We start from the raw sequence: 27,434 nt of genomic DNA, 5'->3' as shown, positions 1-27,434 counted from the left end.
TTTTTCTCTGCAGAGAGGGGAGAGAGGTTTATATACCACATATCGGTGTCGAAAAAAAGCTTTTTGGGGGGGCTGGATGCGTTTCGAGACGATCCTCAACCTCTGCTACTGTTTTGTAGCTTTTTTTTTTCGCCCTTTCCTCTGTGTGTGTGTGTGTTCTTCGCCCTCTTTAGCTTTATTCTCTACTTGTCTTTTGGTCTTATCATACATCCTGTCGCCGACAATTGCCTTTTCCCAGCGCCCTCCTCTCCCCTTCTCACCTACTCCCAGCCCACCCACCCATCGAACTCACACCTCTGCCCCGCACAAGTGGTTCATCTCGGTCATACTCTCTTTTTCTTTCCTCCCCCACCCCGTCCCTTTCCCTCCTTCAGGGTTCGCTGCTCTTCACATCCCTCCGCTCAGCATCCTCCGCACACACGCGCACGCACGCACGCAAGAGTAGAAGTCGCACGTAACGCATCAACTCCCCCGCTTTTCCAGTCATGTCCTCCCTCTACGAATGGGCCATGGAGTGGATCAACACTCCAGCCAGCTTCAAGGGCAGTTCTGCGCGCAACTTCCTTGACGCCGCACCCGACTACCCGCTCTACGCCGCCCTGCTGTACCTCATCATCGTCTTCTTCCTTCCTGGGCTGATTGAGCGGCGTGGGTGGAAGTTTGACATCACGTACCTCGTCGCTGCCTGGAACCTTGCCCTGTCTCTTGTGTCGGTGTTCGGCTCCTATTACTGTGTGCAGAACCTCTTTCACGCGATCTGGATCGAAAAAGGCTTCCACGCGACGTGCTGCGCGCAGCTGTCCGTGCGTCACTCGGAGAACTTCGGGGGCAAACAACTCCGCAACGATTACTACGCCCCAAGCCCGGATGGCGCCTTCGACCACAGTAACATCCACAAGCACAACCCCCGCATCGCGACATACACGCACCAGCTTCTGGACAAGAACTATGACGGCTCCGCTGGCTTTAGTGTGGCCATGTTCATGTACCTCAAGACACCCGAGCTGCTCGACACGCTCTTCCTCGTGCTGCAGCGCAAGCCCGTCTCCTTTCTGCACTGGTACCACCACATCGTCACCGCCATCTACTGTTGGCATGCCTCATACGTGCTCATCCCGAGCGGCATCGTCTTCTGCGCCATGAACTACTTCGTGCACTCCTTCATGTACTTCTACTACTTCCTCGTCATGATGGGGCTGCGCAAGTCGATTCGCCCCTTCGCGCCGGTGATCACGCTGCTGCAGGTGCTGCAGATGTTCATTGGCATGTACATCACCGTGTACACGTACTTCCAGTACTGGCTGGGCCCCGAGTACAGCAACACGCTCTTCTTCAAGCTCTTCGAGGTGGTGCTCAGCAACGCCTACCACGCGTACTGCAACGCGAAGAGCGTCGTGACGACTGGCGCGCTGGCGTCGCAGGTGCCCGCGTTCGACATGTCTGACCGGTTCTGGGGCTGTGACAGCGACCCAACATGTATGCGCATGGGCATGCTGATGTATGGCAGCTACTGCGTGCTGTTCGCGGTGCTGTTCAAGGAGCTGTACCTGGACAAGCGCGTACACGAGAACAGCCTCGTGCTGGCGCGCAAGGAGCAGCAGGCGAGGGAGGGCAAGTTCAAAGGCGAGATGAACGGCAATGGCGTCACCACCCCCGCCGTCGCCGGCGCGAAGCCCACGGCGGCGTAGTGGCACATGGTCCGTTGCACAGGTGTCATCTGGATAGGGAAGCGTGCAGACAGAGGATGGGGGCTGCTCAGCGGGCGAAGGAGGGAAAGGGCAGGAGGGCGAAGCGATGCGCACCGCAAACACCTCAGCTGTTGCGCATTGTGCACAAGCCCCTCCCCCCTCCGCCTCCTGCCAGTCGCTCTGCGGCTCTCTCCCGTTATTCCTCTGTTTATGGCTGCATGAGCCCCCAGGAAGCCCGTCATCATCTGCGCTGCACACGCGCGCGGAGCGTCGCCGTCGTCGCTATCCTCGTGTGTCTGGTGAGTCTCCCTTTGCCAACTCGGCGTCGCTGGCCCATGTAACGGCGTCTTTATTGCCCTTCCTCGCATTATTCGTTGTGTGTGTGTGTGTGTGGAGGCCGCTGATGTTTTGTTGCCTCGTTCGCTCGTTCCCTTCTCTCCCCGCGTCTTGATGTATGCTTCCTCTCTTCACGGGTGTATTTCCAACGTTCCGCGCTGCTTTCGGTATTCTCTTCACTATTTTTTTTCCGCGTGTGTGTGTGTGCGCGCGCGCAAGGGGAAACCACAAGGCATGCTCAACGTTGGCGCAACGACGCGCACACGAACACGCATAGCGGCGACGGAATCTGCTGCATCGGCATGCAAGACGGTCAACGGCAGTGTGTGCACACGTGTCTCTCCTCCTCTCTCCACCTCTTTGCGTGCCTGCCTTCTGTTTTCCCTTCGCGCTCTCCCCTCCCCAACTCCGCAAGGGTCCCTCCCCCTCTTTCCCTTCTTTGTACGTTTTCCGTCTCCGTTCTTTACCGTAAGCCCATCGTGACGGGTGGTCATTGTGTTTTGGCGTGTGTGGCCGACCGGCTCTTACTCCCTCTCTCTCTCATCTCGAGTTTTGAGTCGGGCCTGCATGCGCCGCGGAATATATATATATATATATTACATGCATGTACACATATACATATAAAGGTGGTGCTGAGCCAAGTGTTGTCGTTGCGACGCATTTTTCTCATTTTCGCCTCCGCTGTGGCGAACTTTTCTCGCCCCCTGATGGTTGCCTTCGCCGTTTCTGGCGGCGAGTGGGCGACCGGCGCCGTGTCGCCGGTCGCTTGGTGGGTGGCAGCTCTCTTCGCATATGTGTGTATGTGTGTGTGTGTGCAGGTGTGGGGCACGATGGGCCGTGTTTGTCCCTCGCCCCGTTCGTGTCCTTCTCCTCCCTTGTTCGTTGCTCTCCTTCTTGGTTGCTCTGTTTTGTGGTGATTTTATTGTGCGCATGTGTATAGCTTCGCCACGCGCACCCCTCCTCTCCCCTCGCTTCCCCCACCACTCATTCTCCCGTCGCGTTTCACGTTTTGTTGCTGTTGTTGCTGCGATCGAAGTGCACCTGCGCAGCGCGCTCCGGCACGCGTGGTGTCTGCTCGTTTCGGTCTGTGTGTAAAAGGAGCGCATGGGCGAGGTCTACCTCAGCGTCTGTCCGTCCTAGTGTACGCATGCGTGTATGTGCGCGTGTTTGTGGTTGCTGTGGTGATGAGAGGTGCGCTCTCCCGCCATCCCTGTCGTCTTTCCGCGTCCGTTGTCCTTCATCCCTGCGATCCCTTCTCCCGATGCACGGGGAGCGGGGTGCCGCCATCGAGGCAGGGCATCATTCCCAGCCATCACCACCCCTTTTTCCCATCCCCTTTTCTGCCACGCCGGCCCTCCGTCGTTGCTCTTGCCGCGGTCTCCTCTGTTGTGTGCGTATGTGTGTGGTCACTGCTGCGAACGCCGTTCAGCGTGTGTATGCGCATAGCACCGGGTGCTTGCCCACACCCAGACACGCACGCTTGAATGCACGCGTGCATGCCGGAATCCGTCCTCCCCCCTCCCCTCCCTTCCCCTCCTCCCCCCTCACTCGTCGCTCCTGTTCGCACTGGGGACTCCAGTAGGTGTGCGCGCATCGGGACGCGTGTTTGTTTGACGGGGTAGTGGAGCAGCGCCCCAGCCACTGAGCCGGAAACAAGGAAAATACGCCTGATAGGGTGAACGCGAAGAGAAACAAAATGAGTCTTGGAAGCATCTCCGTTCGTGGGGCATCCACCACGGCATCTCCGCCTCATGCCGTTCTTCCCCGGAGCTTCTGTGCGAAGCAAGCGTGCGCTCATCTGCTTGCTGGGTCGTGGACCCGACAGAGCACACCTTCACGGGGATGAGAACAGCCTTGGAGCAGAGCCCACGCACTCTCACGTGCACGCCAGTTGTGTGGTCGCACCTCCGTCTCTCTTTTCCACGCCCTACCTCGCTACTCGTGTTCCCTGTCCATCCACGACTTCTTCACTGCTCTCTATTTGTTGTCTGAGCCCCGTCGCGCAGTTTTGCATGCCCTTTTGTGTTGACACACGCGCGCACACGTCTGGTTCGACATCCCACTCAGAGCAAGCAGCACCCCTCACCCGCTCGCCCTTCGCCCGCAGGCTCGAACAGACAGACTCGCCAAGACGGAGAGTGCGCCTCTCCACCCATCTCCCCGCTTTTCTCGCACTCTCAGGTGTTCGGTCCCCCTCAAAGGAAGCGTCGCCGCATTCGCCCTTGTTGATTGGTGCGGTCGCTGTTCATGTGTACCGCCTGGCCTCTCCATTATCATCCCCGCGCCTTCCTTACCCCCTCCCACCTTCCCCCTGTGCACAACAGCCGCCAAGCATTGCCCAAGCACACGCTGGAGCACGTGCATACTCGCTTCACTCTCTCGTCCTCTTCGTCTGGCGCCCATCTATCGCTTCGCTTTCTGTATCCTTCTGAGGGTTCACTTTCTTGGAAGCGCTGCCCCTCCTCCTTGTGCGACTCTCTCCAGCACGACACCCTTGAGCGCCCTTCATCCCCTGTGTACGGAGGGAGGAACTGAGGGCCTGGAGCACCGCTGTCGTCCCTCGCTGTCCTCTCGATCCCATCCTACTTGTTGGCGTGTGCTCGCTTCTCGCACGATGGAGACGCTGCGGGCTGCGTGGGACTGGATCAACTACCGCCCTCGCCGGTTCAGCGCGGAGAATGGCCGCAACTTCCTCGATAGCTACCCCGACTACCCGGCGTATGCGACGGTACTCTACCTGCTGGCGGTGTTCTATTTGCCAGACCTCCTAGCTCGCCGGCAGATCAGCCTCCCCATCAAGCACATCGTCGCCGCCTGGAACCTGTTTCTCTCGGTCGTCTCCACCTACGGTGTTTTCTGCATTTATGGGCACATCAGAGATGTTTTCTCGGTGCGCACCTTCCACAACTCCGTGTGCGAGCTGCTCGCCACCAGTGGCGCCAACGACATCATCACGCTGCGCGCCATCCACGTGCACGCACACCAGAAGATGCTCATCGAGCAGCGTCATCTGCCGGTGAAGTGGGTGCGCTCAACGCCGGAGGTGGCGAAAGAGATAACGTCACTCTACGACGGCTCCGCTGGCTTTAGTGTGGCCATGTTCATGTACCTCAAGACACCCGAGCTGCTCGACACGCTCTTCCTCGTGCTGCAGCGCAAGCCCGTCTCCTTTCTGCACTGGTACCACCACATCGCCACCGCCATCTACGTGTGGCTGTCGTCGTACATGCCAATGCCGAGCGGCATCGTCTTCTGCGCCATGAACTACTTCGTGCACTCCTTCATGTACTTCTACTACTTCCTCGTCATGATGGGGCTGCGCAAGTCGATTCGCCCCTTCGCGCCGGTGATCACGCTGCTGCAGGTGCTGCAGATGTTCATTGGCATGTACATCACCGTGTACACGTACTTCCAGTACTGGCTGGGCCCCGAGTACAGCAACACGCTCTTCTTCAAGCTCTTCGAGGTGGTGCTCAGCAACGCCTACCACGCGTACTGCAACGCGAAGAGCGTCGTGACGACTGGCGCGCTGGCGTCGCAGGTGCCCGCGTTCGACATGTCTGACCGGTTCTGGGGCTGTGACAGCGACCCAACATGTATGCGCATGGGCATGCTGATGTATGGCAGCTACTGCGTGCTGTTCGCGGTGCTGTTCAAGGAGCTGTACCTGGACAAGCGCGTACACGAGAACAGCCTCGTGCTGGCGCGCAAGGAGCAGCAGGCGAAGGTGGCGGCGTAGCGACACCGTGAGCGCAATGCCCAGCGCCAAGCGGCAGGAACGTTCGGCTTGTGTGGAACACGTGTTTTCATGTGAAGGGCAGCAAGGGCGCTGTGTGTGTGTGTGTGTGGGTGTGTGTGTGTTGGTCTGTTTATGGTTTTCGGTTGTGTATGTATCTCCTTCGCCGCCCCATTAGCGCAGGTGTCATCCTCTCATGTAGCTCTAGTAGCTTTCCTTGTAGTTTTGTGTATTGTTCCTTGTGTGTTGGCTTTTGCGTGTTTTCTTTTTGCTATTCTCTCACGTCCATGCCTCCCCTCCCGGTCCCCCGACGTTCTGCCAAGGCTCGCCGGCGTGTCGATCTCTGTGTATGGGGTCGTGATTCTTCACGCTTGTCTTTTCTCTTTTTTTTTTGCTGCTGCTGTGTGTGGCAGATGCGGCTGTGTGTACCGGCGCATGCATGTCGGATGCACTTGTGAAAGTGTGTGCAAATATGGCAGCGCGGAAAAGACTATGAGAAACGCCCTCACACACACGCACACACACACCAACGCGATTTGTCTCACTTTTTCCCTCTCTCTCAGCCCATTCCCCGCCCCCTCTTCTTCCATGTCCTCTGTCCTTTAGATGTTGTGGTGGTTGTTGGGGGGGGGGGGGGTTTAGTTATCTGTGCAGCGCTCCTCTCATCCGTCATCTCCCACTGTGTATCTCTCTCTCTTCTACCCTCCACCTCGCGCCCCACCCCACCTCCTTCTTTTTTTCTCGTTTATTTTTCTCTTGCGTCGCCGAGTGTCCGTGAGGTGGCTCAAGCACACACAAAATGAAATGATTGAGAGACACGCTGGCCGCCTGTATTCTCACCCTCTCTTGCTGCTCGAGTGGTTTCAAAGGTAAGTCGAGCCATCATGCACGTTTGCCGCGCACGCGAGCGTCTTTTTTTTTCCTTCCCTCGTCCTCCTCTCCACTTTGGCCCGCCACCTCCGCGCTCCCCTCATCCTCCGTCGCACACAGGCACGCTGACGGAGGTTGCCGCTGACGCACAGCAGACACGCCTGGCCTTTATTCTTCTTCGTGCCCTTTCGACCCTCTATGCTCATTCATTTGTTATTGTTCATCTTCCTAGTGAGCGCGCCGCTCCTGTTGTTGTTTTGGCGCTTCGTTTTTCGTTTCAGGCGCGAGGTTAGGAGGTATCCATGTGCATAGCCTTCTTCTCATCCACACCCCCCTCTTTTCACGTTTTCCCCATGTAGTCATGTTGACGCTTAGCCTCTTTTGCCCGCCCCCCTCTCGGTGTGCATGTGCGCACGTGCGTGCGCCCGCGCCTGCATCTCTGTGTCTATGCCCTAGTTGATGCAGTCGCTAATCGTGGTGGTCGTGGCGGCTTCGTTTTTGTTGTTTTTCCTGCTTCCCCGGATTGCTGGGCACGCACGATAGTGGGCAAACAGTGGTTCATCGCTGTCAGCGAAAAGGAGCGGCGCGCCACTGCATCTGCGAGGTGTCTTGTGCAGCGGTCAGACTGCAAGAAGACACGATGCAGCAGTCGTCGGGGGGGGGGGTGTAAAGAGAATCATTCATGCACCGTCTCGCGTAGAGAAAAGAGTAGCGGTGCGAAAGCCGTCCAGTCGCCTTCATCTACGCGCGAAGTCACCCGACCAGCGCGAACGAAGAGGGGGAAAAGGGCGAATCAGCTCATGACACGGGCCTCGATCCCGCTCAACGGGGACTTTCCTCAAGCTCCTCTGCGGGTGCATCTGTGCGCAGATGAGCGACAGTGTGTGCGCCGGCCTGGCGTTGGTTTTGCTTTGGTGTGGCGGAGCCCCAACGCTCTCAAATCTCTCCCTCTCTCCCTGCGCTCATGCGTATATGTGGATGTCGATGCATTTTTTTGTTTTTCACGTTTCCCGGCCTTGTCGTCGTGGTGGTAGCTCGTGCACGCGCTCCGGCACACACGCCAAACCCCTTCCCCGCTTCGCTTGCTTTTTTTCTTTTCGGTGTGTCAACGCCGTTCAGCACCTACCTATCTTTTTCTCCGACAGTGCGACATTCTCCGTGCACGGCTTCTCTCCACTTGCCATCGCGTGTGCGTGTCGAGTCGCGAGCACCACTTGACTGCAGCAACCTTGCCGAGTGCTGCATCCATCTGTGCGCACGCAGCCCCTTCACCTTCATTTGGTGAGCTTCCGCGCGTCCGCGGACACACGCTGGCGCCCACGTCACCATGGAGACAGTTCGCGGATTCTGGGATTGGGTAAACGACTACCCGCGCAACTTCAAGTCCGAGCACGGCCGCGACTTCCTCGATAGCTACCCCGACTATCCAGTGTACTCGACGATCGCGTTTCTGCTGGTTGTCTTCTACCTGCCGGACTACATTGAGCGGCACAGCATCCGGCTGCCTATCCGCTACCTTGTGGCAGCGTGGAACCTGTTTCTCTCGGTCGTCTCCACCTATGGCACGATACAGGTCACCATGCAAATTCCGTACCTGCTGCGCACGCGCACCTTACACAACACCATGTGCGAGCTGCCCATCGCGGACGGTCGTGATAACAACCTTGTGTCGCGTCGCGCCGCCATTGTTTATGCGCACCAGCAGGGGCTCATGAAGCGCGGTGTCGTCTTTAAGTGGCAACGCACGCCGGCTGACATTCAGCAACGCGATGCAGAGCTCTTCTACGACGGCCCCTCCACGTTCGCTGTTGCGATGTTCGGCTACCTCAAGACACCCGAGCTGCTCGACACGCTCTTCCTCGTGCTGCAGCGCAAGCCCGTCTCCTTTCTGCACTGGTACCACCACATCGTCACCGCCATCTACGTGTGGCTGTCGTCGTACATGCCAATGCCGAGCGGCATCGTCTTCTGCGCCATGAACTACTTCGTGCACTCCTTCATGTACTTCTACTACTTCCTCGTCATGATGGGGCTGCGCAAGTCGATTCGCCCCTTCGCGCCGGTGATCACGCTGCTGCAGGTGCTGCAGATGTTCATTGGCATGTACATCACCGTGTACACGTACTTCCAGTACTGGCTGGGCCCCGAGTACAGCAACACGCTCTTCTTCAAGCTCTTCGAGGTGGTGCTCAGCAACGCCTACCACGCGTACTGCAACGCGAAGAGCGTCGTGACGACTGGCGCGCTGGCGTCGCAGGTGCCCGCGTTCGACATGTCTGACCGGTTCTGGGGCTGTGACAGCGACCCAACATGTATGCGCATGGGCATGCTGATGTATGGCAGCTACTGCGTGCTGTTCGCGGTGCTGTTCAAGGAGCTGTACCTGGACAAGCGCGTACACGAGAACAGCCTCGTGCTGGCGCGCGCGCACTGCTCAAGCGATCAAGCGAACTGAGGCGGTCAAGAAAGAGGCCTAGTGGACAGATACGAGGAAAGCCGGCTCGCATTTTTTTTTTGCAGGTGAGGCTCGGCGTATTATGTGTGCATGCGTTGCATGTCCGGAGAGTTGGTGGTTGCTAACTGGCTGCTAAGGGGCACCCTTAAGGTTTTGTTGTGTTGTTCTTGCTGCAGAACGTAGGAGGGCTTCTTGGAAACTTCAGGGTCATCCCTGTCTGTAGCTGCTCATCACGGGGCAAGGACGGCGCAGCGCCTCCCACATATGCACGCGGACAGACGCCTAACCGCAAAGACGAACGCACGGAAACTTGCGTGCAGGGTAGCTTGGCCGTTGCATACATCTTTACGTGGTTTTGCGGTGGTTGATTTTTTGTTGTTTGTGTTGTGTGCCTTCTTATATTGTTTCGTTCGTGCGTGTATGTGCATGCGTAGATGTATGAATATATATGTGTGTTTATGTGTGGTGCTTATTTTTTCCCCTGAAGGCTCATGTCGCACCAGCAGCCTGTCTGGCGCTCGTTTCGCGATTTTTCTTCGCCTATTCTCTTCTTTTTGTAGTTTCTTTTTTTTGTAAGTATTATATATGTAGTCTGCCGTTTTCATTGCTGTTGTTGAGGTGAGAGGTGGTACTCTGCGTTGATCTGCTTGATCAATCCCAGCACATCGCGCTCCGCAGAAACGAAACGCGGGCTCTTCTTTCTTGAATGAACATGAGGGGCCTCTGTTAGGATCCTCTGTTTTTTTTCCCCCTCAGCTGTGGACGGTCCCTCTCTCACTCTTTGATATTACGCGACGCGCTAAAAGTTCCGAGCGTCTGTGTGTGGATGTGGGTGTCGGTATCCGTGTGTGGATACGATGGTGCCTGTTCCTCGTCGTTATCATGTCGGTTGGTTTTGCTTTTCGTCTTCCGGCCGCTCCCCCATGCTGGCAGTGGGCTCATGTGCACATCGCTTCCCCTCCTCTGTTTCTCTATCTTGGAGTTGCTGTCGCTTGAAGGCCTATTGCTTCCTTCGTTGCTGAGCATTCATGTCTGTGCGTTGCTGCTCGCCTTTCAGGTGTTTCGTTCTGGCATCGAGCCTATCCGACAGGCACCAGCGCACACCCACAAACATGTGCATGAAGGCAGAGCTCTCGGACAGCAACCATAGTTGGTGCAAATTATATTTCTTTTTCTGCTAACGCTTGTGACCTATCCTGTCGATTCCATGTGTATGATATGTCATCCTGCTTCGCTCAGCTTCTTTTTGTAGCTCTGCATGTGTCTCTGCCAGGCGCACCCCTCGCTGTCCTCGGCACGCGATTCTCTCCCTCACTTACCCCTCCACGCTATGGGTGCTTCCTATTTGTTGGTGTTGATTATTTTTTCGATCCTTCTATACGCTTCTCCATCCGCATCTGTGCTTACGTGGCTCATGTTTATCTGAGTACCGTTGCTCGTGTTTTCTTCTTTACTTGCTTGTGTCTCCCGCGTCGCGTCTGCGGTACCCGCCCTACTCTCCGCCTGTACGGCACCCTCGGGTCATCACTGCACGTTTCAAGCCCTTTGCCGGGTCGGTTTCTTTCCCCCACCTGACCCCACACACACACACTTAACCACGCACACCTTCCCTGTCATCGGGCAGTGGCAGTAATACGCCGTACCTGAGTGGCTCTGCAGCCTAGGGGAGGGGAGGGTGATGGGTATCATCCACAGCAGCGCTCGCATCCTTCACTTTTATTTTTGCTTTCTCTCTGTAGAAACCCCCTCCTGCCCCTTAAGCAAGCGACTGCATCCACAGGCAGCTTACGTGCGGAGTCGCGAGGGCTGCTTTGCTTGCTGGTTTTCAGTTTCCGTTTGGTATACCCTCTTGTGTGCTCGCTGGTCTTCTCCGGCTTCTCTTCGTGTATACGTTCACGTGTCAGTGTGTGGATGTGCAGGAGGAATGCACGCTCGTGTGTGTGTGTGTGTGTATGTGCGTTGGTGTTGCGTCACGAATCGCGTGCATGGGACGTATGTAGCGCACCTTCAGACCCCCACTCGCCTCTGCGTGGAATGGTGCGTCAGTCGGACACAAAAAAAAAGAAAGCAAAAGCAACCCATGAACGGCGTCCCACCATCATCTTTTCGGTGATGCAGTCGTACTGCGCATGCCGTCCGCACCGACTGAACTTGCAGCAGCGGAGATGCACACCAACACACAAGAGGCAAGCACAGCGAAAGAGAGAGAGAGGGGGGCGCAGAGACTGCGCGACGGAATTTTTTTTTCCTTTCAGCGTGCCCGCTCTGCCATGAGCATGACAGCAAAGATTGCGGATGCACAGCCGTAGTTCGCCCTGGCCCGGCTGCACTGCGGCTACGCCAAGGCACCAGGCCAATCAGCGCTGTGGGGCGTCGTTGAGCTCATTGCCATTCCACCGCATGCAGCGCAGGCTCAGTCCAGGATCGCGCCCGGCATCATCGCTGCAACGCAGCGAACGCAGAAACGCCGCTGGGGAAAGCATGCCCATGACCGCACGTCTCCTTCGGCACAGCGCCAGTCCAGGCCTGTCCGCCGGGCACTGAGACTCCGCCAGCCGTGCCCGAGGGGTAGGCTGCAGGCTACCTGGCTTGCCCCATAGCGAGTGGGAAGATGAGGGGAGGGCACTGGGCCGCGTGATATTGCGGGGTGAGGTGGCCGGCATCATCAAGAGTGCCGCTTCTGTAATACGAATAAAGAAGTGGTATTCGCGTCTGTGCGAACGGGCATGTTTGTGCGTGTGTGTGTGTGTGTGTGTGTCTCTGTTTCGATGGCAACCCCATGAAAAGGTCGACTTGTGTTCATGGCTACGTGTTTAGGTCTTGTGGACGACGGCCCCCGCTCGCAGTGCCCTTGCGTGCACGACATTGCAACACATAAGCGCGCAGGTGCTCACCTGCGCATTAAGTTTTTAACTGTTACTACTTGTGCTCTTTTTTACTTTGATGTTTGTGGGTGTACGCCTCTGTGGAGCTCGGCGCGTTCCCCATGAATTTCGACTCCGCCTGTCTGGGCACCTCTCGGGTGTACCACCGTGTCACAGGTACCCGTTTTCGCTTTATATGTATGTATGCGTACCTTGAGGCTTGTGTCGTGAGCACCATCCTTGCGCATGCGCCAGTACATGTATGCGTCATGTGACCATCTCTTTGTATTCGTCGTTTTCGCTTATTCGCCGGAAGTGGTGCGTGTAGGTGCATGCCTTTGTTTTCTGTAGATGGCTGCTCTCACGCATGACGCTTTCCTTCTCAGTGATGAGGATGTTGCCTGGGGCACCGAGGAAAACGAAAAAAAGGCGAAGACAAACTCGCCCGCCTGTGAAGGGCGCTGCTGCTGTCTCGACGTGTTCTTTTCGCGTGTATGTGAGCTGAGCCACGCATCATATGTGTGCACGGGCACACATGCGCAGGCAATTCAGCGTAACCGGGCCCCGAACTCAGCGGCGGTCATGGCTTTCGCGAGAGAATGCGCGCTGCGAGATGTAAAAAAAGGCGCCAGCACGCTTTTGCTTCGCCTTCCTCGTCTCTCCCTGCCCATCCCCCACCCCTTCACGCACCATTTTGCTTGCACTCGCCTCTCCTTCTGGGTCCCCTTCTTTTCACGGCGACCCTGCATCGCCGCTGCCGCGACGCGTCTCGTTCTCCGACACACATACACACACACACACACACACCTATGTTGTAAGACGAGTGCTCCTACATATATCAATCTTCGTCCTTTTTTTCTCTTGCTGTCCCATCGAACCCTTGTCCTCTTTTTCTCCTCTTCCTACCTCGTTTTGTGTGCCTTTCGGCGCACCTGTAGTCTGTCCGCTCTCTCTCCCTCCCCTTCATCTCTCATCCTCCGAAAAACGCCGCATCGTCTTCCTCGCACGCGTGTGGTTTCGTTCCAAAAAGTCGGCGCCGTTTCTTGTGTTTCCTTCGTTTTCTATCTATCTTGTGATTGTCAGGCTTTCGCGTGTGTGTGTGTGTGTGCGTATCTTGTTTGGTTCGTGTATCGTACGCGTCTGGCGTGTTTCCAGTTTTTCGTTTTCGGTCCGCACTGTGTTCTCTCCCCCCCCCACACACACACACGTGCGCGCGCACGCAGACCGAGCTTGTGAAGCATAGCCAATAGAAAAAAATGGACATTCTCACGCGACACTTGCAGGCCATGGCGGATGCCGTCGACTTTCCGTATATGGATCGCTGGCTGGAGGACCATATTGACATTCCCATCGTCGCCACGGCACTGTACCTGATCCTCGTCCATGTCGTGAGCAAAACCTTTATGAAGAACCGCCCCGCCTACAACCTGCGCACCTTGAACATCGTGTGGAACTTGCTTCTGTCCCTCTTCTCCTTCGTTGGCGCCTACTACTGTGTGCCGCGTCTGTACGAGTTGGTGACGGCGCCCGCGATCAGCGGGTTAGAGCCGAGCTCGCTGCGATATGTTGCGAACATGACGCCAGCCATGCGCCGCAACATCGTCATCCCGCCTGGGTTCCGCGAGGGTGTCGATGCTGTAAGCGTCCGCGGCTCCCTGGACACGTCGATGTGCGTCTTCAAGGATGACATGTACCGCCGCAACATCTCGGGACTCCTTTGCCTGGCCTTCATGTTCAGCAAGATCCCTGAGATGCTCGACACCGCCTTCCTTGTCTTTCAGAAGAAGCCCGTCATCTTCCTCCACTGGTATCACCACGTCACCGTCATGCTGTACTGCTGGCATGCGTGGATGTCATCAACCAGCAGCGGGCTGTGGTTTGTCTGCATGAACTACGGCGTGCACTCCATCATGTACTTCTACTACTTTGTGGCGGCCTGCGGGTACAGCAAGCTGGTGCGACCTGTCGCCCCGCTCATCACCTTCCTGCAGATCGCTCAGATGGTGGTCGGCAGCGTCATTGCCGTGTATGTATTCTACATGGACCAGTTCGGAGGCGGTTGCGACTGCCGCTCGTCGAACGCGAAGCTGGCATTGATGATGTACGTCTCCTACTTCATCCTCTTCACCAACTTCTTTCGTAGTCGGTACATCAAGAAGAAGCCGAAGTCGGCCTCACCGTCGGCGCTGCCGGTGAGGTTGAACAACGACTACAAGAAGTACGAGTGACGGAAAATGTTTTGTTTTTCGTTCGATGGCAGAACAGCGTAGCGGGGAAGCGAGGTTGCCGGTAGCACGAGCGGTCCAGTCGTGTTTCCGCGCACGAGTATGGTCGCAGTCGTTGTCGTCTTGTTGTAGCACAGTTGCGAAGGTGACCGTCTTGTCGTGCCTCGGCGAGGACGAAGCTGTCCTGGGCCATGGGAAAGAAGTCCTTCGCGTGGCGGCTCCTTCGGCCTGCACCTTCTTCACGGCATGGCACACAGACACATTGGGCGCACACACGGAAACAGACACATAGGCAGGAAAACGAGGTTTGTGGGTGTGTGCGCGTGTGTCTTTCTTCTACATGTGTAGCAACGGTGGTGGGGAGGGGAAGGGTTCGGGGGAAACACCGAGCGGAACGTGGAGGTGAGACGCGGAAAGGCAACTGTCGATGACGATCGTGCAGGGGTGACACATGAGCTTATACGGCAAGGCAAGGCAGAAGGCCGTGATGGGGACGCCTGTGACTCGTAGTGGGCCTTTTCGACAGACAGACAAAGAAGGGGAAGGCAGAGAACAGAGTGGTATGGGCGCTGCTGGCGCATCAATCGGCTGCTGGTAGAGGGGAAAGAAGGACTGCGATGGAGGGAGCTGTTCATATGAGCGCGTGCGCGTGTTGAGGCAGGCAGCAGACCCATTGCAGCAAGGTTCCTCTTGCTTGCGCTCCTTCTCCTGCTACTTACCTGTGCCCATAATGTGTGTGTGTGTGTGTGTGCATTGGTAGAGTCTCGACGGGAAAGGAAAAAGGGAGTACCAAAAACGAACGGTGGCGGCGAGGGCAGGACTACGGTGACTGCCAAGACTAACGACATTCACGGCAACACGCAGAGAGAAAGAGGGGTGCAAGCCGAAGCGGTTCGCTCACGCGAGAGGGCTTCAGCACAACATCAGCGCGTGAGAGAGGTGGGCGCTGGTCCACCAGTCACAAGACACCAGCGAACATGCACGCATTCAACGGCCACGTTGAGTAGGTACCAAAGGAGAACTGTATTGTTTGTGACCTCGAAGCGAGCAGTCGTTCAGTACACCCGCACGCAAGCGAAACACAGACGAAAAGGCTTCAGCGATTTGCGCGCCGCTGGTCGTTGGATGTGCTCTTGCATCGTGTTGTATGCATGCGCGTGCATGCCAAGGCACGGAGTCGTGCGTTCAGCGGTGAACTTCCCAGCGCCTTTTCAGCAATCGCCGCACCGCGGCCTCGTCTCCCTCGCTCATCGCGTCGCCTTTCACTCCCCTCTCACGTTCGTGCGTGCCTGTGCGTCTGTGTTTGCTTCTTTATCGGTATTGTTGCCTTCTCGCTTGGACCGCCCACGTCCGCCTGCTGCGCCGTTCGTGTGCGTATGCATACACGCGTGCACATGTGCGTGCGTGTTGGGGGGAGGGGGGCGTCTGAGCAAAGTACAGCCGTGCGAAGTTGGAGTTTGCCGCCAGTCGTTGAAATGGGTTTCGAAAGAGGATCGGACACAGCGGGGCACGGGAAGGTTGCGTTCGCGCGAAGGGAGAAGGGAGGGGTGGAGGACGGCGAGGCTTGGGCGAAGACAAGTCAGGATTGTGCGCGCGGAGCCATATGCGCGCACATGCGTGGGGCGGAAAGCCGTATCCCTTCACCACCACCAAGACCACTCCCCTCCCCGCCCCTTGTTGTTTATACCGTTCCGCAAGCCGTCGATGCCCAGTGAAAGTGGCACAGACCTGCCGCCCGTCAAGCACACAATCGCCCCACACCCGCCCTTCCCCTCGTTCTTCTTCTGTCGGTCGGCCTGTAGTGGGGCCTATTCTTCGTCTTTTCCCGTCCCTGCTTTGTTCGTCGTCGCTGTTCCTATAGAGTGCGCGAAAAGAAGACGCGGCGTTGCTCTACATGCATCTCGCGTTGTTGTTGTTTTTTCATTATGTTTCTTCAGCCGCGCGGGGCTCGACAGATGAACATGTGAAAAGACCCGCTTGTATCTTTCCTTGTCTTTTTTTTTGTTTACTATTTCTCTCTCCCCCTCTCTCGCACGAAGACAATACATTTGTGCTTCGGCATTATAGCATGATGCTTGCGCGACACACACATACATGTGTGTGTGTGTTCGCGTAGCCACAAAGTCTTCGCCCGTGGTGTCTCTAATCCTGTAGGGTACGTTTCCGATTGCTTTATCATCGTTTCGGTGTAGTTTTTCTTCTCGTTTAAAGTGCAGTCCGCGTCTTTCTCAGCGTCGCGTTCGCGTGAAAGTGTCGTCATGCGGCTTCCCGGTTTTGTAAGGAAGCAGGCACGCCGACAGCTCACTGCGCCACCGGCGGTTTTGAACAGATGGCACTGTCGACACGGATTGCGCAGCAAGAGGGGCTCCCCACCACCGCCCACAAGTACAAAACACACTCGAGACAGCGCGAGAATGTCTCATGGCCCATCTCGCGAGTAGCGTAATGCCTGCGTGGGCTCTCTCCCACAGAAGATGCTGGCGTTCTGCTCGACCAGTGTCCCGGCGGCATTACTCCCATTGCAGCGAGTGGGACGTGTTTGTGGCCCTGGTCACAAGGTCTGTCTAAAAGGATCAATGTGACCCCGCACGCTTAGCGTCGTCGCAGCGGAATTTGTTCGCCTAAATGTTGGCGGGATGCTGAGAATTGCATGCGGGCTAGCAGGCAGTGGCAGGAGTGCCCATCATGCTCTTTTCATCGCCTCACCGTCTCCCTCTCTTCCCCCAGTGTCGCGGCATTCTCGCTGGCGCTCTTTCAATCTACAACGCTTGCCATTCTCTCCGTTGTAGCGGTGATTCTTGCGACTTTCTTTTTTTTTTAACGCTACTTTACGTTTTCTTCGGTATCTTCGCGGCGAGTTGCTTAGGAGCGTTGTGGGCGTCTGTGTGCACGTGGTGTGAGGTGGTGGTAGGGCTATGCTCAAACGGCCCATCTTGCGAGTGTCCACGCAGGTGTGCGGTGGTGCCCGACAGCGGCCACTCTTACAGAACTCCCTCGCGCTGACGAACTCATGGGCGCAGACCGCCTCGCACATACGCGCATGCTACTCTCTTGCGCGCCTTGAACTTTCAACCTTCTCCTATTCCCTTCTTCTCGCTTTCTGTCTTCTCCCGTGCCCGCCTCTGTGTGTGTGTGTGTGGGCACTCTTCGTGGTTTCTTGCTCATTACCTTAGGGCATCAGCACCGGAGTGGGAGGGTGCGAGCGTGTGTTCTTGAGCGTGTTATGCCAATTGCCGGGCCTCGCATGCGTGTAGTGGAGCCTCACCTATACACGCATGCAAGCGCAATGATCCACACAAATCCATGCTAGGAAAAATGCGCGCGTGCAGCAGGACGAACCATGAAGTCCATCCCACAAGACCGAAACGGCGTGCCGCGCTCTCTTGGCCTTTCTTTGCACCATTACTATCACCCATCCCCGATGATAGAGGCGGGCGTATGGCCTTGAGCTCAACACTTCGAGAATTTCTCTCAAAACGGCTGCTGCAGCTGCGGTTGTTTGCCTGTTACTAACGAAGACGCACAGCCGCATGAGAGGCAGAAAAGGGTGAGGAGCGATGCGCACCTCGACAGACCGACAGGAGAACGGCCTTTTCAACGTGTCCGTTCTCCGCCGTGCAACCAGGGTGACACGCCACTCCTACCCCCTCCCCCCGGCCCGTCACAGGCCCCATCGCGTGGTGCGAGGCAGCCGGTGGACACGCCTTACAGCAAAATGCCGACCCGGCCATCGGAGCACGGCCCCTGCCTCCAGCGCTACCCGCCCGCCTCGCAGGTCGCCTCACAGCCGCTCCCCCATCATGCCGGGCGCACGTGCTGCATCCCTCCCCCCTCTCGGCGCGGCACAGGCTCCCGGCACCGGTAGGCAGCCATGGCCGCGTGGCGTACGTTGGAGTCGCGCAGACGCTTTACCCATCATACGAATCGTGCAAACGTGTTCACGGTCGCATGCAGCTCCAACGCAACGCCATCCCACGGCCTCACCGCCAACCTCAGTGGCGCTAAATCGCACGGAGCCCACACCCTTACGTCGTAGGTGCTCGACACTGTCACCACCGGAAGTGGCGCGGTGGCTGGCACGGCGAAGGGGCTGCTCGGCTTCCTCCCCACAATGAGTGGGGGGTGATTTGGGGGGGGGGGGCACCGGACCCTGAGATGCCACGCTGGGGTGTCTCCAGGTCGTCCGGGACACACACAGGAAAACCAACAGAAAACGAAGAGCGAGCGGTCTCGTCTCCTTCCCTTCCCTCCCTTGCTCTCACACTCTCATGATGTAGATGGCAGGTGTCACACAAGTGTTGTTAGTGTGTCCATTATCGGGAATGATGCAGGCGATGTGGCAGTGCAGTTTGTTTGTTTTTCGTGTGCTCCTGTATCTCTCTCTCTCCTTTGCCCCCTCCCCCCCCGCTGCAGTGCCCTTGTCTGTTGTTTGCGTGGTTGATACGGCGCAGATGATGGTGGAGTGGACACCGTTGATGTGGTGTGGTGGTATTGGTCGTTGCTGTGGGTGTTCATCTCTGTCGGTCTCGGGTGCCTGCACCTCACTGCCTGCGGTGTGAGTATTCTTATCTGCTTCGTGCTTCCAGGGGCATTTTGTAGGTGTGCGTGCTCTTGTTTTTCTTCACTCCCGAGGTCTAAGCGAAGCACACCAACGGAAGAAGGAACGAAACCGTGTGCGTTGTTGTGGCTCTCAGCGGATGTGTGCCGTGTTCTTCGTGTGTGCGTGTGTTAGTCGCTCGCATCTTCCGCGGCTCTCTTTGAATCACCTACTCGCCATCTTCGATAGTGCCTCGTTTCGTGCGGCGTTCTCTCCAAGCTCGCCGATACGACGAACAAACACGGAAACGCCGCCGAGGCGGCGACCGCAGCCACAAAGGAAAACGTCACATCAACAGTTCACCGGAAAGGTGCACAGGGAGGGAGGCTCGTCTCCAGAGGGGGGGGTACAAGTTGCTCACGCAGCCTCCCTTCCCTCACCTTCCACTCTGATGCTTACTCCTCATGGGCCTCGGTTGGGGTGGCACTGATGTAGAAGGCGGCTTTCGATGACGCACGAGTTTGCCACGGAGTGTCCGAAGCCTGGCGGCGTGTGTGTGAGGGACGGAATGGTGGTGGCGCGTGGGGCGGGCAAGCGCAATGCTCGAGGTGCACCAAGCGCCACCCCCGAGCCTCTCTCGCCCTTTTTTTCTCTCTCTGCATGTGTCTGCTAAGCTGCCGTTGCATCTGCGAGCCTCCCTGTCACTCACCTCTCCACCGCCCACCCCACCTCATCACCGCGACTACGCAAGGAAAACAACAATAAAGGTGGTTGGCTTTCGATCGAAGGGCGCAGCGCTCATCACACCATATCTTCGGTGAGCAATCGAAGCACAACGAGAGACGACGAAAAAAAAGGGGGATCAAAGACGACATCAGGATCGCAACATTCCAGCAGCCACCATCACCACCATCACACACGTCAAACCCGCATCACCCTGTGGCAGGCTCTGCGCGTACGACGTGTGTCCTCCTCGACCGCTCTCTTGCTTTCTGTTGTTGTGGGCTTTCTCCCTTGTGCGCTCTGGCATCCTTTTAGCTGTGCTCACGACCCGTCTCTCAACTAGTCGTGGCCAAGCACAGTCGCACACGTACGAGAAAATAACATTCCAAAACAAAAATAAAGAAACCAATGGAGTCGGCTGCGCCGAGCAGCACCGTGACTGCCACGTCGCTGACGGCGTCGTCACCCTCCCTCTCAAATCCTTTCCTGTGGGCCCACCACTACATCACTAGCTTCAAGGGCGGCAAGCCACATCAGTGGATGTGCGCATCACCCCACATTCCGCTCCTGATTGTTGTCGGCTATTTTTTGCTCGTACATGCCGGGCCGCGCGTGTTCTCACGCCTGCTCGGGGGCAAGCCGGTGCCGGGGCTGGCCCCCATCGTCGCAATTTGGAATTTGTTCTTCAGCATCGCATCCACGATCGGCTTCTGCTACTGTGCGCCGTTCCTGTTTCGTGTCTTGACCATGACGAACCGCGAACTGCCGGGGCTCGCACCGAAGAAGGACCGCACAACGGGCGAGTGGGACCAGCACCCCCACGTGCGTGGGGGTCTGTTCACCTCTCTGTGCTACTGGAACCGCAACATCTTCGAGGACGGCGCCACCGCCTTCTGGGTCCTCACCTTCAACCTGAGCAAGATCGTTGAGCTGATGGACACCGTGTTCCTGCTGCTCAGGCACAAGCCGGTCCCCTTCATTCACTGGTACCACCACGCCTCCGTCATGCTCTTCTGCTGGCACGCGCATGTCTCCGGCATCAGCAACGGACTGGGCTTCGCGGTGATGAATATGTTGGTGCACTCCATCATGTACTTCTACTACTTCATGTGCGCGTGCGGGCAGCGTAAGCTGGTGCGCCCCTTCGCGTCGATGGTGACCCTTCTGCAGATTGCGCAGATGTTCGCTGGGATGGCGCTCATCCTGTACACGACGCGGCTGTACGTGACGCACCCCGGAGGCTGCGACACGAGCGCTTCGTCGCTGGCTTTCGGCACGGTCATGTACCTCTCTTACATTATCCTCTTCGTCAAGCTTTTCCGAGACAACTACGTGCTGAAGAAGCGCGACGGTCGCGAGAGGCGGCGCGATACGAAGGTGGGCTACTAGGGAGAGGAGCGACGAGCTGAACCCGAGGAGAGAGTCGGCACAACAGCACACCCGCCAGTGTGCGACTCACGGAAGCGCCCGAAGCAGCGGCAGCTCGCATGCGTGCTTGTTTGTGTTTAGTTTGCACATGGCAGCGAAATGAAAAAAAGGCACAAGGAAGCGCAACGGTACATGTCTCCTGCGGTGTTTCGACGGCTTCTTCTTTTTTCTCGTGTCCTATTCCCCTCCCACATCATTGTTTTTGTTTTTGCTTCTTCTGTCTTGCTTTCGAGCGTATGTGTACAGGCTGTGATTTTGTTGTCTACGTCTATATATATATATATATATGTGTGTGTGTGTATATGTGTACACATATATGTATGTGTTGATGTCCATGTGTACATATGTGCGTGTATTTTTTATTGTATGCCTTGTTTCTGCCTAAAGGCTGTCTCTTCTTTCACTTTATGCGCCTCCTCATTCTTTCCCTCCCTCTCCGTTCGGGTTTGTTTTTCTGCGGCGGTGGCGCATGAGGCGTGTGGTGTGCGTGCGAATCGTGTCTGAGTGCGAGCCCTTTTTGTTTCCTCTGGCCCTTTATCAGTGTTGCCATCCCCTCGCTTCTTTGAGAGAGCGTATGCGCGCTCCTGCCCAACGCTCATGCTTGCGCATGTCGGTGTCGCTGTTATGCTCGTGGGATGATGCGGCTGCTATGCAAGTGGCTCTCTTATCACGGGTATATGTGCATGTGTTTTCGTGTGTGCCGGCACCACGTCCTCTCCTTTATCTCGCCCTCGCCCCCGTTTCTGCCCCCTCCCTCCCCACACACACATGCATATACGTATATACGCATACACCCTTAGCTCTGCATCCTTCCTGTCCTTTCATTCACGTCCACCACCACCTCTCCATGTAGTCTTGTACTTACCTCTCCTCACCGCTTTTTGCTTTTTGTGTTTTGTTTTCATTGAGGGTGGTGAAAAAAGAAAGCGCGTTGGTGTTTGGAGTCACGCGCGCATGTGTGTGTGTGTGTGTGTGTGTGTGTGTGTGTGTGTGTTGTTGTTGTTGTTGTTCTTTTTTTTTGGGGGGGTTGCTCGGAGGTGCTCATTTCGGCTGTTGTTTGGAGGAGTTGGTTTCCTTTTTGTTCTCGCCCGTTGCTCTTGCGTTTTCAACTTTGATGAGATCGTAAAGCGGCAAAAGCAAGCGAGGGAGGGGGAGAGAGCAACGACGCACGCGGGGAGACGCCACGTAACAGAATGAGATAATGGCCCCTTTTTTTCTCTGTCTACTGTCCTACGCGCGATGAAAAGACCGAAGAGTGCCCCAGAGGACGGAAAGCGCAAGGAAAAGTGCGCGTCCGCGCTCTTTTTTTTTTCTTCGCTCTCTCCCACTTCTTTTTTTGCCCCTCTACTTAAATTTCTGTGTGTCTGCTCTCTCTCTCTCCCTCCCACCCATGGGACCGCTGAGTGCCGTCCGTTCTTTCCTTTTTTTTCCGCACATATGCATATATACTCATGTCTTGGTCTGGTGAGAAGGTCAACGAGAGCGTAAAATGGGGTGGTGGTGGCAGTGCTGCCTGTGTCTGTGTGTGTGTCTTGGGTTGAAGTGGAGCGAAGGAGGTGCATGGGTTGCAGTGTGAAGCCGTTTGTGGGTATAACGACCTCCCTCCACCCGAGCCTCTCTTCACTCTCCTTATCCCTAGCCCTTTGCCCCCCCCCCTCCCCTCTCCCCTCTCTCCTCTCTCTGCCTCGCGTACCTTACTCACGAGGACACAGCATCCGCGCTTGCGTAGATCGGTGCGCATCTCTGTACGCACGGGAGAATGCGTTCGGTTTTTTATCGTTTTTTTTTCTATGAGCGGATGGTGTGAGAGGACCGCCTGTGAACTTCTACTTTGCCGGTGTTGTTTAACGACATGCCCGGAAGCAACGCGCGCACTTCTGGTTGGAAACTCCAAATCGAGACGAGCACCGTCGACAAATCGCAGATCCCAACTCTGAAAAAAAAAAAGAATACATGTATACGATGAAAAGCGCAGGAGGCGCGCAAAATATGCCAGTTTGTATATGTATATATGTGTATGTGTGTTTCCTCAGGGACAGCAGTGATGCAAGGCAACTTTTGTCCTCCTCGACGCCTTCTCCTGACATATCATCACCTTCTCGGCTTCTCTCTCCCTCTCTATCTGCCCGTCTCCCAAACCACTTCACTGACACCGAATAATCACAACCAACACGCACAGGCACGAACACAGCGGCGACACCAGCACCTGTTCGCGGGGTTTACCCTCAAAACAGTAGCCGTCTCCGTATCCCTCTCTTTTGCCCCCCCTCTCTCTCTCTCTGCGCCTCGGAAGTTTTGCGCAAAGTACTTGGCGAGCTTTCTCTTGCCCCTCTCCGTATCCTCAGCAGCAACTCCCCTCGCTTCTCCTCTTCCATAAGGCACATAAGGCAACCACATTCATAACAGTGCGTATTTGTGGCTGCAAGGCGCACGAATACAAGCGAAAAAAAAAATAACCAGTGGAAACGGCCGAAGCTTCAACCGAATACGTTTGGCATTGTCCTCAACTGTCTCGACGCATTTCGATTCTTCGACGCTGCGTTGTGCTCCCCACCCACCCCCCACCCCCCGCTGCCGTCAGTGTTATGCTCCTCCTCTTGTTTACCTTCACGTTCGTGTGAGCTCACCTTTGTGCTTGTGTGTGTGTGCGTGTATGTGAGGGCCTTCTGCCTCCTTTTTCTCGGTGCATTTTGTAGTTTGTCTTCTTGGAGATTCTTCTTCTCGTTCCTCTGCGCTTTCTGTGCTCTGTTTCTGTCCTCTCTCCATCCCTCTGCCTCCCCTGGAACGTTACTGAGCGCGTTTCTTTTTCGTTTTTTTTTGTGTATACTTTTTTACGGTGTGTCTTTCTTAGTCCAGTCGGTAGTGTTGCGCTGTATTTGTGTGTTGCCATTTTTGTGGTTGCTGAGGGGGGGCTCTGTGTGCCCGTGGAAATACGCCTTGTTGCCTAACATATATATTACACACACACATATATATATATATACGCATATTTCTTTTTCGTTTTCCCTCTCCCCCCTCTCCACTCCAGTCCGGTCATACCTAGCCACCCACAAGGCCCCTCGTTCTTCCCTTCAGCCCTTTTTTGCTGCGTTCGTGGGGATTTGGTGTTTTGTTTTTCCTTCCTTACGCTTCTTCTTTTTAAATTTTACTTCGGGCGGGAAGGGGTCGCTCTCCGCATCTGAAACGCCCCCTCCCCTCCCCACACACACGCACACACATAGCCACCCTCCTCTCCCGTGTGCGTGGAGCTCCCTCTTTTTTACTGTGTTTGTACGGCCCGCCTCCTTTTTTTACCTCGTGGGTGTTGGTGGTGGTGTGCGTTTGTTTTACTGTGTATGTATATATTTTTTTTGTTGTTGGGGGAAGGAAGGCAGGCAGGGGTCTCTTGACCTTCTCTCGTAAGCTTCGCTTTTTTTGTTATAGCAGTGTTGTCTTCTCGCACGTTCGCAGACACACACGCACACGCACATCTTTCAAAAATACACACAAAAAAAAAACGAGCTCTCTCTAAGTATATAACAGCCGTTGTAGCTTATTTTTCTTGTGTGTGTGTGTACGTGTGCGCGTGTGCTTTCTTCGCTCCAGTTAAAATAACAAGTGTGCTCGCCGCCGCCACCGTCACCACCACCCACTCTTCATCTCGTCTCCTCCGCTGGTGTTCTCCTCGCGTGCTTTTATTTTTGATATTTTTATCGCTAAATGATCTTTTTTGTTGTTTGTTTTGTTGTCGTTTCGTGTTTCAGCGGTGGACTGCACCTACGCGGCTCTCCTCCCGGCATCGTCAGCAGCCCATCTAACCACGTTCTTCACACTGGCAGATCGAAAAAAGAAAACGCATCACACACACACACACAAGCACCTTTCTCCATCCCCTTCTCCCTCCTCCCTGCTTTACTCACGGCGCTTCTCGTCTTACATCTGCGTTTAGAATTTACCTTATATATATATATATTTGTTTTGTTGCGTGTGTACTCTTCCTCGTCGTCTAGTGGTGTGTGCGCGTGCGCGTTTTGGTTTTTCTTCTTTTTGTTCGCCAGCGTGTCTCTACTCCATTGTTAGCTTGCCTTGATTGAGTGCGCCCCTTCGTGTCGGCTACTCACCCCAGCCACTGCCACCGATCCACCATCCATCCCTCCCTCCCCACATTGACCTTTCCGTCTCTCTGTCGCTATCGTTCTACTCCCTGTGGCGCTTTCTCGCATACTTCAATTAAGCCGTTGCGCTGTGCTTCGAGAAGAAGATAAGCTAAAGCAAAAAAAAAAACAAGGCAGCTCCTATCGTGCCAGTGCTTGTGTAGTTTCTCTCTTTCCTTCGCGAATCGCACGTGACTCTTTTTTTTTCTTTGCCCTCCCCCCTCGCCTCACCCGCCGTCCTCTGTGCCCCTTGATGTTCGAGATGCTCAATCCATTCCATTACCTTGACGACTTCCGTGGCGATGTCGTGTGCGCGTGGATGCGCGCAAACCTGGAGATTCCCTCCGTCGTCACCGTGCTCTACATTGTGATGGTGCTGTACGTGCCGCGCACCTTCATGAAGCACCGCCCTGCGTACAATCTTCGCGCTCTGAACCTCATTTGGAATTTGGGTCTGTCGCTCTTCTCCTGCTGCGGCGCCTATTACTGCCTTCCAGAGGTGTTCAAGTCGCTGTTCGTCTCTGAGTTCACTGTGAGAAATTTCTCAAAAGGTGGAACGGTCACCCTGCACGGCAGCTTCTACAAGGGTGTGTGCGGGTTGAACGCCGATCTGTTCTGCGATGGCCCCGTCGGCGCCTTCGTATGCCTCTTCGTCCTCAGCAAGATCCCTGAGATGCTCGACACCGCCTTCCTTGTCTTTCAGAAGAAGCCCGTCATCTTCCTCCACTGGTATCACCACGTCACCGTCATGCTGTACTGCTGGCATTCGTACGCCATGAAGATCTCCGGTGGCCTCGTGTTCGCTGGCATGAACTACGGCGTGCACTCCATCATGTACTTCTACTTTTTCATCTGCTCCTGCGGGTACCGGAAGTACGTGCGTCCCTTCGCCCCGCTCATCACCTTCCTCCAGATTGCGCAGATGGTGGTGGGGATGTTCACCGAGGTCTACACGTTATACCACATGTATGTATCTGGAAAGGGGTGTCAGTCGAACGGGACGAACGCACGCGTCGGGCTGATGATGTACATGTCCTACTTTGGCCTCTTCAGCAGACTCTTCTACGATAGCTACCTGAGCAGAGGCAAGAAACATGGCAACACGGAGGCCTCCGCAGGGACTGGCCACAAGCGCAAGCGCCTCTTGTGTACTGGGCAAGCTGTGGCCACCGTTGAGGGGGCCTCTGACGACACCCGGAACTCTGATGCTGCGCCCTCGATGCTGCCCAAGCGGGTGCCCGATGTATACCAGCTGAAGAGGCGTCACTAATGCATAAAGGTCGGAAAGAACAATGACAGGAACTGCGAACTCGCCACACGCTATCCAGATCGTGAAATCCTGTGAGCGCGCTTACGCCAACGCATGTTCGGATCCGTTTCAGCAGAGAGGCGAGCTACAAACACGCGACTCTCTCCGCTTCGTCGCACGAACACGTTGGCGCAAGTCCTCATCCGCACGCATCCGCAACGCACATGTGCACACAAACACCCTGACAAAAAGGTACATTTCACGATCTTCTCCTTTTATCTCCTTTCCGCTCAGCCGAGCAGCCCCTTCGCCGTGCCAGCCACCGCGCCACTTCCGGTGGTGACAGTGTCGAGCACCTACGACGTAAGGGTGTGGGCTCCGTGCGATTTAGCGCCACTGAGGTTGGCGGTGAGGCCGTGGGATGGCGTTGCGTTGGAGCTGCATGCGACCGTGAACACGTTTGCACGATTCGTATGATGGGTAAAGCGTCTGCGCGACTCCAACGTACGCCACGCGGCCATGGCTGCCTACCGGTGCCGGGAGCCTGTGCCGCGCCGAGAGGGGGGAGGGATGCAGCACGTGCGCCCGGCATGATGGGGGAGCGGCTGTGAGGCGACCTGCGAGGCGGGCGGGTAGCGCTGGAGGCAGGGGCCGTGCTCCGATGGCCGGGTCGGCATTTTGCTGTAAGGCGTGTCCACCGGCTGCCTCGCACCACGCGATGGGGCCTGTGACGGGCCGGGGGGAGGGGGTAGGAGTGGCGTGTCACCCTGGTTGCACGGCGGAGAACGGACACGTTGAAAAGGCCGTTCTCCTGTCGGTCTGTCGAGGTGCGCATCGCTCTAGCGCAAGCCCTGACTTCCTTACCGGTGTTGTGCGTGCGCGCTGCAGACTCCGCCACCCCTCTCCCTGTTCGGCTGTCTCTCTCTTTGTGTGTGTGTGTGTGTTCGCCGTTGGAAGGTCTCATTCGCCGCGGTTGACCGCTGTTTTTCTGTCTCCGTTTCCTTTGACGGTGCCGTTTTCTGGTCCCGGTGTATGGAGGACGCGGCGTGGGCTGTGAGGTCGCTCTCCATGTTTGCATGTGTGTGTGTGTGTGTGTATGTGTAGACGGAGGGGGTCGTTTCTCTTTGAACAGCATGACGAGCGCTAAAAAGATAGGAACGAAGTGGAGGGGAGGCGTCGAACGGACGCGG

At 56.2% G+C, this 27,434-nt stretch overlaps 6 protein-coding genes across 6 annotated transcripts; all 6 read left to right on the top strand.

Annotated features, from left to right (window-relative positions):
* Positions 1 to 509: 509 nt before the first annotated feature.
* LINJ_14_0790 (beta-ketoacyl-CoA synthase) lies at positions 510 to 1,688 on the top strand (the record flags this gene model as incomplete). The annotated part of the gene is made up of 1 exon (XM_001464221.1): positions 510 to 1,688. The coding sequence occupies one exon, from the start codon at positions 510 to 512 to the stop codon at positions 1,686 to 1,688; it is 1,179 nt and encodes a 392-aa protein (XP_001464258.1).
* Positions 1,689 to 4,638: 2,950 nt separating this feature from the next.
* LINJ_14_0780 (beta-ketoacyl-CoA synthase) lies at positions 4,639 to 5,763 on the top strand (the record flags this gene model as incomplete). Its single annotated transcript, XM_001464220.1, has 1 exon — positions 4,639 to 5,763. One exon carries the CDS (start codon positions 4,639 to 4,641, stop codon positions 5,761 to 5,763), a length of 1,125 nt encoding a protein of 374 aa, XP_001464257.1.
* A 2,194-nt stretch (positions 5,764 to 7,957) lies between these two features.
* LINJ_14_0770 (beta-ketoacyl-CoA synthase) lies at positions 7,958 to 9,085 on the top strand (the record flags this gene model as incomplete). The annotated part of the gene is made up of 1 exon (XM_001464219.1): positions 7,958 to 9,085. The coding sequence occupies one exon, from the start codon at positions 7,958 to 7,960 to the stop codon at positions 9,083 to 9,085; it is 1,128 nt and encodes a 375-aa protein (XP_001464256.1).
* A 4,120-nt stretch (positions 9,086 to 13,205) lies between these two features.
* On the top strand, positions 13,206 to 14,177 carry LINJ_14_0760 (beta-ketoacyl-CoA synthase; the record flags this gene model as incomplete). Its single annotated transcript, XM_001464218.1, has 1 exon — positions 13,206 to 14,177. The coding sequence occupies one exon, from the start codon at positions 13,206 to 13,208 to the stop codon at positions 14,175 to 14,177; it is 972 nt and encodes a 323-aa protein (XP_001464255.1).
* A 5,665-nt stretch (positions 14,178 to 19,842) lies between these two features.
* Positions 19,843 to 20,823, top strand: LINJ_14_0750 (beta-ketoacyl-CoA synthase; the record flags this gene model as incomplete). Its single annotated transcript, XM_001464217.1, has 1 exon — positions 19,843 to 20,823. The coding sequence occupies one exon, from the start codon at positions 19,843 to 19,845 to the stop codon at positions 20,821 to 20,823; it is 981 nt and encodes a 326-aa protein (XP_001464254.1).
* A 4,434-nt stretch (positions 20,824 to 25,257) lies between these two features.
* LINJ_14_0740 (beta-ketoacyl-CoA synthase) lies at positions 25,258 to 26,265 on the top strand (the record flags this gene model as incomplete). Its single annotated transcript, XM_001464216.1, has 1 exon — positions 25,258 to 26,265. The coding sequence occupies one exon, from the start codon at positions 25,258 to 25,260 to the stop codon at positions 26,263 to 26,265; it is 1,008 nt and encodes a 335-aa protein (XP_001464253.1).
* Positions 26,266 to 27,434: the final 1,169 nt, after the last annotated feature.

The sequence above is a fragment of the Leishmania infantum genome, chromosome 14 (assembly GCF_000002875.2).
Source record: "Leishmania infantum JPCM5 genome chromosome 14".
Classification (NCBI taxonomy): domain Eukaryota; phylum Euglenozoa; class Kinetoplastea; order Trypanosomatida; family Trypanosomatidae; genus Leishmania; species Leishmania infantum.
This window is presented reverse-complemented; position numbering and strand designations above follow the sequence as displayed.